The 15,657-nt window shown below is 43.3% G+C and overlaps 1 protein-coding gene across 3 annotated transcripts in view; it reads right to left on the reverse strand.

The window, feature by feature from the left end:
- The window catches only part of DAZL (deleted in azoospermia like), a 79,557-nt gene that overhangs the window by 13,701 nt on the left and 50,199 nt on the right, over positions 1-15,657 (reverse strand). For all 3 annotated transcript variants that reach the window (XM_068236099.1, XM_068236098.1, XM_068236100.1), the window contains exon 9: positions 2,148-2,231. In XM_068236099.1, the coding sequence (XP_068092200.1) occupies positions 2,148-2,231 (84 nt within the window). The remainder of the gene's footprint in view (positions 1-2,147; positions 2,232-15,657) is intronic.

The following is a 15,657-nucleotide window of genomic DNA, read 5'->3' on the forward strand; positions in this document are numbered from 1 at the left end:
GAGAATTTCAGGAATGCGGCCCAGGCCGCTAAAAGTTTGTCCAGCTCTGTGACATCGTCTACAAAAGGGTAATAAGGATCAAAAGGGAATGGTTTTAGGCAAGTGGAAAAAAAAATGTTAAATAGTGAATTTACAATTGAGTTGTTGAAGGGTCTTAAAATGAGAAAATCATCAATACTGACTTTAGCCCCCTTTTAAAATACTGGTATGTCCCACCCTTCATTAGGAGGTTTTCAAAGTTTCTATACTCTAAAAAGTGGCTTAAATAAACCTTTGGTACCCATCGGAAACAAATGGTGGATTGGCCTTTATGCATGAACGTATTATTTAGAGAAAGGAAAAAAACATGAGAAGGAAAAAACCTTTAAGCGTTTAAAAAGCAAAAAAAAAAAAAAAAAGGTTTGAAACAATAAGACTGTTAAAAAAACAAAAACAAAACAAAAACCAGTATTGAAAGTAAAAACCTGATTGATCTTGTTACCAGCCATACAAAGACATCCCTTAAGTTGTTCAGGATCCATGATGTGAAGGAATATTGCGGCAAAACTTTAAATATCTCCCCCAATGCCCTTAAAAATTGTGAATGATAATGCAGGAGGGGGCATTGCCCTGATAAAGTTCAACAACTCAGAGATGAACAGGAACCATTCCCGTTGAGAGGGGTCGAATACCACAGAAAAGTCAACCAGTGAACAAAAAACCAGAGTAGCATGTTACAAATGAAATGAATGTGGACAATTAACCTTACTGTTATATCTAACTACTATATTTGGTGTTTTGATTGTTAGAGAGTAAAATTAACCAACATCGGAAATCTTTCCTTACTCTACGATATATAACGGTGTAAAGATTGAAACCAGGGATGGGCTTTTGAGTCCAGAAGGAATCAAATTCTGATTTCAAATGAAGTGTAATGACTTCAGCTGTGACCACAGGCAGCAGAGAGTTAACTTACCCAGAAGTCTTTGGGGACATTTGCGTTCCATTACGCTGCCTGTGGTCACACCTGAAGTCATTAGACTTCATTTGAAATCCGAATTAGAGTCCTTATGGACTTGAAAGCCCATCCCTGATTCCAATCTCCAAATATCGCCTTGATCGGTGCTCCGGTGCTAGATTTTAGGACTACTTTTGATACAGTATTGACCTAATGAGGCAGCAGTTCTGGAGGTGCGTTTAGCTGTCAGGGGCATCACAGCAATGATTTGCATATTCAGCAGTGATATATTGTGGGACACCTCACATACTCCCTTCTACATGGAAAAAAAAAAAAAAATCACAAATACCTTCTGTTTTAAGGCAGCAAATTTCTGTTTTGCGGGTACAACCTGTTAAACACATTGTGGTTTGTATCTCTAAACTCAACACACCATACAATCTTGGTTGTTCAATCTTACCACTTTCATGTAGTATAAGAGCTTATCCAATTAATCATTCAAGGTATTTTCAATCTGTTGGCCCTTATACTACATAGATTTGGTAAATCTGTACAACCAAGATTGTATGGTGTGTGTTGAGCCTAATAAATATCACTTTCAGCGCTGCTTTGAGTTCAGCTTGCCATTTCGTACCTTATAATATATTTGAATTTTTTTTTTTATAACTTTAGAGGCCTCTCCTCCCCATTCAGTCATACTCCGTCCTAAAGAAAACAGGGTGCAGATGGGCAGGGTAAGCTCTGTTCACACAAGACTGGCAGCTACCCCTCCTTGAATACCTTGTTTGTGAGGAAGGAATGTTTGAAGAGTTTGGACAGCTCAGACTGCTGTGAAGTCCAGTCATTAGGACAGGAGGTCCGCAGTGCAAACGCAGCCAGGCAGATGAAAAAGACAAAAGCTGTATTTGTACAATGCTCCGAACTGGATTACAAATGCGTACTAATCCACATCCAAAAAGCTTTATTGGCAGGACCAAATACATTTAGCATTGCCAAAGCCAAAGTACTATATTTCACACAATATCCTTAAAAAACACAGGTCTGAACTAGGGTTTTATGTTGTTAAGCTCAGCTGTATCTCAGCAAACCATTATATTGTGTGATAATATCCTTGAGTCATCTTTATTACAAGTACTGCATTAAAACAAAATGTCTCTCGCATTATTAACACTAGATTTGCAATTTAACCAATCGCTGATAAGAAGTTTACCTTTTGAGGACTGGGAATTGAACAGGCATGTTGGTCTTGTATTGTGTATTCGGCTGGTAACATTTCAGTATTGTAGGGGATAGCCTGGAAGAAAAAAAGAAAAATTAGAAAATAAATTCTCAATACTGCCACTCCAAACTGAAAGGTATCCAGATCCACTATTACCAAAACGGAGACAGTTTTACAGCTGTAAACAAAGGTGCAACAGCCCTACAAGTAGCCCTTCTTGCCGCAATAACAGCATAAAGGGCGCTATTGTGGCTGGGAACGCGAAGAATCACTCGCGTTCCCAGCCTGTCGGCGGCTGTCGCCGAAACTGGAAGGAGCCGCCAGCGGGGACAGGAGGATCAGAGCAATGCTGCAAGGGCACCAGACAGCTGCAGGGGGCTGAGGGAAGCCCCAGGTGAGTAAAACTCTTTTATTTGACTTAAGTACCCCTTTAACGTGTAGTTTTAACAATTATAGTAGGGAAAAAAAAAAAAAGTACAGTATTGCTAGCATATTCCACCGCGTTGCACAAAAACCACTACCAGAAAGGGTAATAAGGATAATACACAATCCAACAATATACCCAGTGTAGTAGAAGGTCATGAGAAACCACAACACTAATTTTGAGTTTTGGACCGTGAGTAATAACCGTAAAGAAATAGAGGTAAATGGTAATCTGTAAGGCTAGGTTTCCACTTGTGCAAAAACGGACCGATTCCCTGCCCACGAATTCGGATGGAATTTCGCAGTCTATAGAAGTTAAAACCAAGCATCAGAATTTGTGGGCGGGGGAAAAAAATCTGACAGCATGCAGCAAAATTATTGCGTAACTTGTCTGAATCCCACAGCCGTGCATAGAGCGGCCAGAGGGATTCGCTGCGAGAAGCTTGACAGCACAAGTGGAAGCGTAGCCTACAGGATTTAAGTTTAACGTAGGCTGAATATCTAAAAGCTTACTCCTAATTCTTTTAAAGGAAACCTAAAAATTTACGCGTTGCCAAGACAGGAAATCCACCCTGTAATTTTTAACAAACGTAGATGGATTTGCCCATGTCCCTGCCAGTGAATAGGTTTTGGACTGTGGCCCCTGCCCTTCCAGCACCTGAAGTATCAAGCAAACATGTAGAATGGACTTTTAATCTGAACAGGAGATGGCACCTTCTTTGCCTCATAAGCTAAAGCTTGACAAATACATCTTGCTATAGTTTTGAAGGTCGTACCACCTTATTCTTTCCTGAGAATACAAAATGATGACTAGTGTTTCTAAATTCTCTAGTTCTGTCAAGATAACACATGGCTTTTCTCATATCTGAACAGTGAAATACTGATTCTTTTTCACAAAAGGCATTAGCACAGAGAGATGAAAGGATGATCCTCTGACTTGTAGAAATCTAGTGATGACCCTAGGAGGGTAGTCTGGTTCAACTCTCACAACAACTGTTAGGAAAGACCAAAACTGCAATCTCTTGAGAACAAAGAGGGCTTTGCTCTACCAGTCTAACAAGGTCTGCAAATCATAGACTCTTGGGCCATTATGGCTCTACCAATAGAACCCTGGCCCTCTCCCTATGAAGAACCTGAGGCAGAAAATGCAGCAAGGAAAATAGATTGCATACAAATTGCATGAAAGATACAAAAAAATTGCATGAAGCAAACAAGGTGTGCACGCATTACTTGTGCTGGAAAGGCATAAATTAGGATGAGCATCCTTCCCCAGTTAAGTGGGCGTCCTGTAAAGGGAAAAGAACAAGGCTAACTCAAAATTTGATTTGAAACTGAAGGGAAAAAAAGTTTTGTATCTTTGCATTTTGAGGTGAAGCAACAAGGTCTATGTCAAAGATCAAGCCTCTCGGTTCTCAGATTTCCCAATCTGAATCACTTCATGAAAGCTCAAATCCATCTCCCAAATTAAAAACTTGCCAATACATGAATTGCTGTAATAGGCAAATTTTTTATGCACAAAAACCTCAACATGGGACTGCCTATTGAAAGGAGTCAAGCAGGCGATATCAGAATCACCAGAACCAGTAAAGCTGGCCATACACTGGCCCGATTTGCGCCCGTTTCGACTGCAGATTCGATCACTGGGATCCAATCTGCTGCCAATCGTTCACGCTACACGCCGAATTTTCGATCCATTTCGTCCGATCCCGTCGATCGCGCCGTGCGTAAAATAACCGTCGATCGCCCGCGGTTAAAGAGCGCATCGTTAGCGGCGTTCGAGTGCCCGACGACCGGCGCAATAGAGCCCGCATACATTACCTGGTCCGCCGGCGCGACTCCAGTCTCCCGGTCACCGCTGCTCTGTCTGCGCTCTGGTCTCCAAGTCCGGCATGCCTCACTTCTTCTAGCCCGGCAGGAAGTTTAAACAGTAGAGCACCCTCTACTGTTTAAACTTCCTGCCGGGCTAGAAGAAGTGAGGCATGCCGAACCTGGAGACCAGAGGGCAGACAGAGCAGCGGTGACCTGGGGACTGGAGTCGCGCCGGCGGACCAGGTAATGTATGCGGGCGGGCGGGGGCAGCAGCACCACCACAACAACAGATTGTGAACGGTTTCAGGCTGAAATCGGTTCACAATCCGTTTGCTGTAAAGGTAGCCATACGATCCCTCTCTGATCAGATTCGATCAGAGAGGGATCTATCTGTTGGTCGAATCTGATGGCAAATCGACCAGTGTATGGCCACCTTTAGTCTGAAAACCTCCAAGACGTTATTCTCCACTGCACCTAGCTCTCTGTATTTTTAAGATCTACTCCTGAGAGCAGTTATTCACTGATCCTGTAAATGTTCTCATCGGTAGACCGCTCCCCGAACCAGGAAGTGGCATCTGTATAAAATCACTGTCTATCACTTCAAACAACCACAACTTGAAGGGCTTGACTGTGGGGCTGTGTCCACTTGATTGCTGGAAAGAAAGTGGTGGGAAAGAAAAAAAAAAAAAGAAAAAAAGAAGGATTTGCTTGGGTCCTTTTCTAGAGCTAATCTACCCGATTCCCTTGGCTGATGGATAACTTCCAGTAATCTATCAACTATCTCACTTGAGTCAACTGGATCACTAGATGTCGGTTTGACAAAAGCAGAGTCCCAGATTGCACGTAAATCAACAGACCACTCAGGTAAAGTATAATGGCGACGCCCTGGATTCTTAGCACCTTCATCACCTCTGCTAACACTTGGAATATAAGGGAGGCAGAGGCTATCCCAACAAGCAAGGCACGAAACAGTGTTGGGTTCCTATGCTTGACCTCACTGCACACCTTTGAAAATTTTAATGTGAATGATAGATCAGAATGTGCAAGCACGAGTCCTTGAGATATACGGTTCTCCTTTACTTGGCAAATCAAACTACTGTATTCTGGCGGATAAGACTTTTTAACCCTTGAAAATCTTCTGAGAAGTCACGGGTCGTCTTACAAGTCAGGTGTCATTGATGCCGAGTGATACGCCCTATCCCTTTACTGACTTTCAGATTTCACTGCTGAGGACTGAGGTGAAACGGCGCAGGTGCACATGTGTGAGATCTGAGAGGCAGAAGGAGGTAAATAGGATACAAGGGTGGGCCAGAAGGGTGAAAGAGGCGTTTTATGGGCACAGCACAATCTTTTCTTCCTTACCGCTCTGATAAACCAGGTAGACTAAGGAGAGCTGACAAGTCACCTTAGGGAGAGTTGACCAATCCAACAAGTCAATCGCCTATATAGTGTTATATACTGGGTACCATATACAGCACAGCACCAGTATCTGTACATACATAGCACCAGTATATAATTTTTTTTTTTATTTGGTGTGCGTTGGAAGAGGGGTAGTCTTAAACGGCAAGTATATCCCAAACTAACTGGAAACGTTGGGGGGGGGGTCATCTTATACACCCAGGCGCCGTTCTATACGGTAGATGTTCTCCAAACTGTATTTTTTTTAAAATTAGAAATAGATTGAAATATTTATGGTTTAGGATAGATTGGTAATTTACAATTACCGTCCTTTTAAAAACACCTGTGAATTGTAAATCTCAAACTCCTGGCTTGGGGACAGGGCTAATTACCTTTAACAAAAGGCTCAATTTTAAGTTTAAAGAGACTCTGAAGCCTCCTAAAAGTGCCACTTTTTATTTAACATTTCTCTTGAGCAGTATCACCCTAGCTAAAACGTGGCAGATTGCTCTATTTAAACTCCCCAAAATACCGGGGCAAAAATCCACAACTTTCAAGGTCGTGGATTTTGCTGCCCGGGGAGGCAGAGCTTACTGCTGTAGCTCTGCCTCCATTAGCATCAATCACGGCTGATCGCCGCCTCTCCCCACCCCTCTCAGAGAAAGAAGACAGAGGGGCAGGGAGAGGTGGGGGATCAGCGAGGATTGATGCGAGTAGAGGCAGAGCTACAGCTCTGCCTCTATAAAGAAGCGCTCCCCAGATTTAGCCCGGGGTATTTAGGGGCTTTAAATCCAGCGATCTGCCGCGGGGATGCAGCGGTTTAGCTTGGGCAATATTGCATAAGAGAAAGGTTACATAAAAAGTGGCATTTTAGGAGGCCTCAGAGTGTTTTTAAGCCTCCAACCTACGGAGCTCTGGATTATTGGTTTATAAAAACATTTTAGCCATTCATTTTCCTTTATGGAGGATTGTTTTAGCCCAACAAAACCTCCCTTTTCCTCCTCCCTTGCAAAAAAAAGACTGGAGGTTTAGATTGCTCCACTGTGTTTACTCATCACAAAATGTTTTTCATCTTATAGAACCATTCTTATTTGTGAATTACTTCCCTTTACCTATTGAACAAGAAAGAACATTTTTAAGTTCAGATCCAAATACCTTCCCTTCCAAGCAGATGAGCAGCGCTGTTGTGCCACTGGGAGGGAGCAAACAGTCTGCAGAGGTAATTTCCAAAATGCCCTTTTCTCATAAAGTATACAAAATTGAGGACTGTCCTAAAAGGATGGTACCAAGCTCTGAAAAGGCCCTGGAAGTACACTAGTGTACTGGTTAGGGTGCTCTGCCTCCGACACAGGAGACGCGGGGGTTTAATTCTCGGTTCTTCCTGTTCTGCAAGTCAGCACCTATTCAGTAAGGAGTCCTTGGGCTAGGCTACATCCCACTGAGTGGCTGCAGCTCTGGCACTTTGGGTCCACCAGTGGAAAAGCGCAATATAAATGTTCTGGTCTTTAAATTAGGTAGATAACTGCAGATCAGATATCCCTGCTAAAACAATTTTTCAGAGGTACAAGAACAATTTAACATTGCAGTATGAACCCTTTTACAACAGGCTTTCCCGTTCTTAGATTTCGCCTGCTAAGCAAGAGTAAGTACAAGTGAGCCAAATACCTAGGAGTATAGCAAGAACACATACAAACTGCAATTATTTTTATTATTATTTAGTATTTATATAGCGCCGACATCTTCCGCAGCGCTGTACAGAGTATATAAAGTCTTGTCATTAACTGTCCCTCGGAGCAGCGCACAATCTAGTCCCTACCATAGTCATATGTCTATATCGTGTAGTGTATGTATTGTAGTCTAGCGCCAATTTTAGGGGAAGCCAATTAACTTATCTGTATGTTTTTGGGATGTGGGAGGAAACTGGAGTACCCGGAGGAAATCCACGCAGACACGGGGATAACATACAAACTCCTTGCAGATGTTGACCTGGCTGGGATTCGAACCAGGGACGCAGCGCTGCAAGGCGAGAGCGTTAACCACTACGCCACCGTGCTGCCCAATGCTCTCACTCCTTCAGAGTATCCAGGAGTTTGCTGGGCAGGCTTTTTTTTTTTTTCAGATCTAGCATCAGCCTCCATTTTTTTGGCCTTCCTCCTGGTGAGAATGGCGCAGCCACGTGTCATCACTCACACGGTTGCCACTGCCCATTCACTGGGAGCTGAAAAAGAGCAGAGCCGCAACACAGCCGGCTAAGCTCTAAACATCCCTGACTTCCGGTAGCGTCATCACTGTTACCCTAGGGCCACTAGTGGAAAAGGGAACCTCTGGACAATGATCCTCTTGCCTTAGGAATGCAAACTCCCTGCCACATAACTCAGGACAGCAGTGGCAGGGAGAAAATGCAGCTTGCAGAGGACCTGGGATATTTCATTACATATATTACAATCTTGTTGATTGAAAGCATGTAACATGAAATTCGTCTCTTAACTGCCAACGCATAGGAATTTTAAAAGACAACTGAAGTGAGAAGGACATGTAAACATACATATGCCATATTTATTCCCTTTAGTCATAGACTAAAACTAGTCCTTGGTAAGAGTACTTGTAAAAGGTACAGGCCGGAACAAAGAACATCTATCAGGCCCTAGGCAGTGTGACTGTGGGTACATGTAAGAGTGATGTGCAGTTACTCTGCAGGAGAATGAGGCGATTATTCCTCTATTACACATTCTTCATGCACAATCTAAACCAGGTTTATGGGTGACAGACAACACCTCTGTGTTCAATGTGCACAACATTCTCAGTGGATTCCCTGCAGCTCTGTGGGGAGTGCATATGTAGAGTATAGTACTACTGTGTAACAAAGTAAAGCGGAGACAGATAAAAGTTTTATACATAATTCTCCTTTCCGAACACTGCTCCTTTACACCGCTTGCACCTGCACCTTCTCTGGCTTTCTCTTCTTTTGAGGCTCATGCTGTCCGCATCTACTCCCCTCACCACTTCCAGGTTGCTGTCATCTACCGGCCTCCTGGACCAGCCTCCACCTTCATTGACCACTTTTCAACATGGCTTCTCCACTTTCTATCCACTGACATTCCTTCCATCATCATTGGGGACTTTAACATCCCCATAGACACTAACTGTTCCACTACCACAAAATTCCTCTCACTCACCTCATCCTATGACCTCTCCCAGTGGTCCTCAACCTCCACCCACAAAGATGGCCACACTTTGGACCTAGTTTTTACCCGGCTCTGCCCAGTTTCCACATTTAATAACTTTATTACCCCTTTCAGATCACAATCTCATAACTTTTACAATCAGCCCTTCCCTGACTCCTCCAGCTACCATAGTGCAGCCATCACGCCTATGCAGGAATTTTCGCAACCTCAACCTCTGCTCCCTAGCTGACTCTCTAAAACCCCTGGGCTCCCTGTCATCCTACACTGACCCCGAGTCAGCATCCATCTACTACTCCACCACAGTCACCGCTGTCATGAACACAGCCGCCCCTCTCACCAACTTCCGCCCCCGCCGCATCAACAGACAGCCCTGGCTGACTGAACCCATCAAACAACTGAAAAGACAGTCCAGGGCAGCAGAACAGCAGTGGAGGAAAAGCTCCAATGCAGATGACTTCGCCAACTATAAAAACACGCTGCTGCAGCTCAGGGATGCTCTCACTTGCAAAGCAGTCATACTTCTCTACACTCATTTCTTCACAATCCCATAACCCTAAACAACTTTTCAACACCTTCAGCTCTCTTCTCAACCCCCCGCCTCGCCCAACAACCACAAGCTTGTCTGCAGAAGACTTTGCAGCATATTTTGTGAGCAAAATTGAAACACTACAGAACAACTTTCAAAAGCAACCCTCTTCACCGGTCCAATCACCTCTTCCTTTTTCCTCTCTGCCCGACAGCTCCCCTACTATCAACTATCCCTCTCCACATACCCACTCACCCACTCAAACCTCCTGCCCGCTAATCTTCTCAGCCTTAACTGAACAGCGTCTTTCTTCACTAATCTCTAAAGCTAATCTTACTACATGCGCCTCAGATCCTATTCCCTCTCATCTTATCCCCCAGCTCTCCTCCCCCCTCATTCCTGCTTTAACAACACTGTTTAACCTTTCCATCTCTACTGGCATTTTTCCTTCTTCATTTAAACAAGCTATCATAACACCACTAATCAAAAAACCCTCTTTAGACACTACTGCCCTTTCTAATTACCGCCCAGTCTCTCTCCTTCCCTTTGCCTCCAAACTTCTGCAACGCCACATTTACTCAGAGTTGTCTAACTTTCTCTCTGCTAATTCCCTGTTGGACCCCTTCCAGTCTGGCTTCCGCCCTCAACACTCTACGGAAACCATTCTCACTAAGGTTGCCAATGACCTCCTAGCTGCTAAAGCCAAAGGCAGATTTTCGGTACTAATACTCCTAGATCTGTCCTCTGCCTTCGACACTGTTGATCATACCCTACTTCTCCAGACCCTCTCAACACTGGGAATCAAGGGCCTAGCACACTCCTAGCTCAACTCTTACCTGTCTGGACGTTCTTTCATGGTCTCCTATGCCAATACCAACTCCTCTCCACGCCCACTGTCTGTGGGAGTACCACAAGGGTCAGTCCTTGGACCCCTCCTCTTTTCCATTCACACCCATGGCTTGGGACAGAAAATAAGCTCTTTTGGGTTTCAATATCACCTCTATGCTGATGACACCCAAATTTATTGTTCTGCCCCAGACCTCTCCACACTACTATCAAAAGTCCCCGAATGTCTATCTGCTGTATTTACATTTATGTCATCCCGCTTCCTTAAACTCAATATGAGCAAAACGGAGATTGTGATATTTCCACCTTCGCTCTCTGTTCCACCTCCCATTGTCACAATCAATGTAGATAACACCCCAATAGCATCAACCCCCACAGCTCGTTGCCTAGGGGTAACTCTGGACTCTGAGCTCTCCTTTAAACCACATATTAACACTTTAACTACCTCCTGCTACTTCTATCTCAAAAACATTTCCAGAATCTGTCCCTTCCTTTCACAAGAAGCAACTAAAATGCTTGTGCATGCCCTAATCATCTCCCGTCTTGACTACTGCAAAACCCTACTCTGTTGTCTACCAAAAAGCAGACTGGCACCTCTCCAATCCCTACTAAACTCTGCGGCCCGTCTCATCCACCTCTCTTCTAGATCCTCTGAGGCAGCCCCTCTCTGCCAATCCCTCCATTGGCTACCAGTTGCCCAAAGGATCCAGTTTAAACTTCTCACACCTGCATACAAAGCTCTACACAAGCTATCGCCTCCATACATTTCCTCTTTAATCTCCAGATACCTCCCCGCCCGGACCCTCCGTTCCTCACAGGAGACCCTTTTGTCCTCCAGCCTAGTCACCTCCTCTCACTCTCGCATCCAAGACTTCTCACGGGCTGTCCCTCTCCTTTGGAACGCCCTCCCTCAGCCAGTTCGTCATGTCACGAGTCTGGAAACCTTCAAACGTACTCTGAAAACACACTTGTTCAGACAAGCCTATACTTTGCTATAGGCAGCACTGAAGGCACACTGCCTCACCCACTAATCCTTGTGTTTCCTTCCCTTTTGTTTCCTCCCCACTACCCTCTAGATTGTAAGCCCGCAAGGGCAGGGACCTCCTCCTAGTGTTTCTCATACTGATGTTATTTTAACATATGTACATGTACCAACTACATAACTATGTATGTATCTGTATTTATTCTATACAATGTTATGACTGTACAGTGTCTTGTATTTCTTATGTATATTTGTTCCCCATTATTTGTTTGTATTATGTACAGCGCTACGGAAGATGCTGGTGTTATATAAATAAAAAATAATAATAATACCTGGGGCTTCCTCCAGCCCCCTTCAGGCTAATCAGTCCCTCTGTCCTCCTCCGCCACCTGGATCTTCTGCTCTGAAACCAGGTACTTGAGCCAGTCTGGCGTAGTGCGCATGCACACACTCCGCCGCCGGGAGCGTACTACACCTGCGCAGCACTGTTGCGCAGGTACAGAACGCTCCTGGCTGTGGAAGCGGCATGCGGCCAGACTGCGCTGACTGGCTGAATTACCAGGACTCATAGCAGAAGATCCAGGTGATGGAGGTGGACAGCGAGGGACTGATTAGCCTGAAGGGGGCTGGAAGAAGCCCCAGGTATGTATAAAACTTTTCTTTTCATCCTTCTCAGGTACCATTTAATTTGTAGTCACCAAACCAAATTTTAACAACCTATCAAATTATTTGATTTCATGAGCAAAGAGTGCATACATTTGCATAAATCAGAATCCATGCAGAATTATTTCCATCTCATTGACCATCTATTATTGACACGGCTACACATCAGGCTTTATACTTACAGCATAGATGTTATTTCGTATATATAAGAGATTCCTGTGTACACATCATATATACAGTCACAATTAGATGTGTATATCTGACTTAAAAAAATACGGAGACTGCTTTATTGAAGCAGCACAAGTAACTAATTTTGATTGGTTTATTTTATTTTTGTGGACTAAGCACAGCTATTACTGTATGTGTCAAATATATAACATTGCATTCTTTCCCCATTTCATTAATTTTTATCTTTTGATTTTCTTTTAGGTCATAGACTAAATTACTGTTGAAATGATTAATAATCAGTTCTTGTATAACCAGTTTGTATATCTTGCTTAAAGTGTAATGATGTGAAATTATGCTTATTTATTCCCACGCTGAGAATGACCTAACGAATAGCTGATATATTTTAGCAAGCACATTAGCTAATACTTGGCAGAGGTCTCATAGTATGACTCATAGGTTAGAAAGAGAAAGTGAAAGCAAATTGCATTCCAGAAATTATTTCTGGTGATGTAATATGCTATGACATACACATATGTTAATTAGCAGGATGAGTAAGTTTCATTTTCTGTTTAACACTATAAAGAGAGGTAACAGGACAGAACAGGCTGCTGCTCTGCTACGATATACGCTCTTAGGAACTGGTATGTATCTCATGCAATATTTTTTGGTGGACCTAAATATGTTAGCAGATATCTTAGCCATAGGCATCCTAATCATAACCTTTTTATATGTAATTTTTGTATATTCTCTGTACATTATCACAAGAATACATTATATTTAGTGATAATTCTCTTGTCTGCGTGTTCTGTTTATTTCAACCTGGGATATGCTAAAACAAATATATGCAAGCTTTCAGTGGCTTAATACCCATTGATATTAACAGATTAAAGTAGTAACGCTAAATAAAGAGTTGCACTTCTTTCTGTTAATAATCCTACCTAATGTGTAGGAGCTGGCATATGTATAAATTTATGATGACTATTATCTGAGAAATAGAACATTTTATCATATTTTCTATTTTAATTACAGTTTAAATTCATTAGGAGTCGGAGCACTTTTCCCGACTCCAGGCACCCAAAATTGCCCCGACTCCACAGCCCTGGATAGCACTACTGTATTATAGTGCACACTTGAATCCTATGCAGAAAAAAAACAAAAACCTGACACCAGGAAAGCACTGCGCACATTTTCCCTATCAATTACATTTTCTGTGATAAAACTGTTTTCACAGACAGACACACATGGGGCTTGATTCACTAAACCGGGATAACCGATAACACGGTCGCGCTAGCGTTTTGCACATGTTATAACGCGTGACTGTTTTCGCACGCAATCGTGAATTTTCAAGCGCAAACGCGACTGGTTTTGCACGCAAAAAGTTGCATGCATTATAACACGCGTAAACCGCTAGCGCAACCGTGATATCAGTTATCACAGTTTAGTGAATCAAGCCCATGGTGTGCAGAAAACATGTACAGAAATGCACACAGAAAACTGACAGACAAGTGCGTTTCCAACCACTGTCCTTCGATAGAGCAGTTCTCAGTCAAACTCCTCCTGCATCACTACAGTACATAGCACTCGGGTGGGGATGGAGAGGCTGGGGGCAAGGCAGCTGTAAAGACCTCCTGAACAAGGAGTCTATAAATCCAAACTCAATGATTCCTCATCAGTGGCTGTGCAGTTACAGTCATTAGAATAATTGTAAAGTGAGCAGAAAGATTTTTCTCTACGGACCCTTACGGTCTCAGGACAGGTCATTTCCCCCCCCCCCCCCCCCCGGACAGTAATTTAATGCGCCTTTCCCAGCACTGCGCTCCAGGCCACTGCCTGGAATGTGTGTGGGTTTAAAGCGGAATATAACCCTGCATTTCAACTTTGCTCTAAAACATTATTTACAGTATATTATATGCAACCAGCATTTTTTTTTTTACTAGACCAGCATTGGAAGGGTTACACAGGGCTTTAAAGTTCCTTTAGATTTCTGCAGACGCATCCAAAGCTGAAAAGAGATACATTTTGTTTACAGAAATGTATCTAAGTGTTGAATGACTCATCTCTCTGACTGAGGAGCTTGGAGGACTGCCAAAGAGTGTGTAACTGTTTATCAATAGATACATAGAATGTAACAATCTGAACCTCTGCATATCTCTCCACGGAACTTGAAACGTCTGTGTTTAACCCTTCCAATGCTGGTCTAGTAAACAAAAAATGCTTCTTGCATATAATATGCTGTAAATAAGATTTTAGAGCAAAGTTGAAATGCAGGGTTATATTCCGCTTTAAATCGGGCTGTGTGCACGCTTCCCCTACATATAACAAATGTACAGGGAGACGGGTGGCACAACTATAAGGATCACATGAACTGAGATAAATTGGGAGAGGGAGGGACAGACAGATATTTTATAAGGGGTGGGACTTGGTTGTATGAATATGTATGGCAGGTGGAAGGTATTACCCATGCTAGATGGTTTACAAGTCTGCTGGTCTCAGTCCTGCCCACTGTCCTGATGAGTATGATGAAATGTGTTAGCTGAGCTAAAGGGCAGGACATGACCAGTAGTAAGAGGAGACACATACGTATATGTATGCCAACAGTGAGTTGGGTTCAAGGGGAGCCTTTAACATGGGAGATAAGGGTTTGAATCCTCACTAGGATCAGTACATATTCAGTAGACAGAAAAGCACGTTGGCGGAGGCGCCCAAGATATGTATTTTTTATCAGAGTTGCATAGGTATAAAACAAAAAATGAAAACTATAATAAATGAAGGTCTCTTACCTCCAAAGAAGACTCACTGGGTGGAAAAAGGAGTCTGATCACTTTAATCTATGTGCCCCCGCTCTGCACGGCTGGTGATAAGGTTATCTGTTCTATTGACCTGAGGAAGCTGGCTGTGTCCCGTGAAACGCGTTGCCTACAGTATAACCGTTTTTATTATAATAAAGACTCCTTTTTCCACCCAGTGAGTCTTCTTTGGAGGTAAGAGACCTTCATTTATTATAGTTTTAATTTTTATATTTTTTGTTTTATCCCTATGCAACTATAACTTTTACTAAATAAAAAATAAAAATACATATCTTGGGCGCCTCCACCAACGTGCTTTTCTGTGTACTCCACACCTCTCCGAGGCGTCATCCTCACCACTGGGACAGCGTAGCCTACCGATGGACAGGACCCAAGGAGGAGAGCGACCACCTGGTTCCAGAGTGTCCGGGCAACCGAGCGGAACCGGTCTTTTTCCGCATGCACATACGTTGGTTGCAGGACTGCAACCTACCTTTGTGAGTATAAATTATTCACACATTCATTTTCATAACCAACATTTACGATACTGCACCATAAGGGCTCCCAGTCTCACCTTCTACATAGGTCGAAGATAACCCTCTCCTGGTGAAAGGACGACCAGAGACCAACACAAACATACATATTCAGTAGGGAGTCCTTTGGCAAGACTCTCCAACACTGCATGGTGGCCTCTTGAGCACACCATCCGTGTCTA

Source organism: Hyperolius riggenbachi, chromosome 5 (genome assembly GCF_040937935.1).
Source record: "Hyperolius riggenbachi isolate aHypRig1 chromosome 5, aHypRig1.pri, whole genome shotgun sequence".
NCBI classification, from domain to species: Eukaryota; Metazoa; Chordata; class Amphibia; order Anura; family Hyperoliidae; genus Hyperolius; species Hyperolius riggenbachi.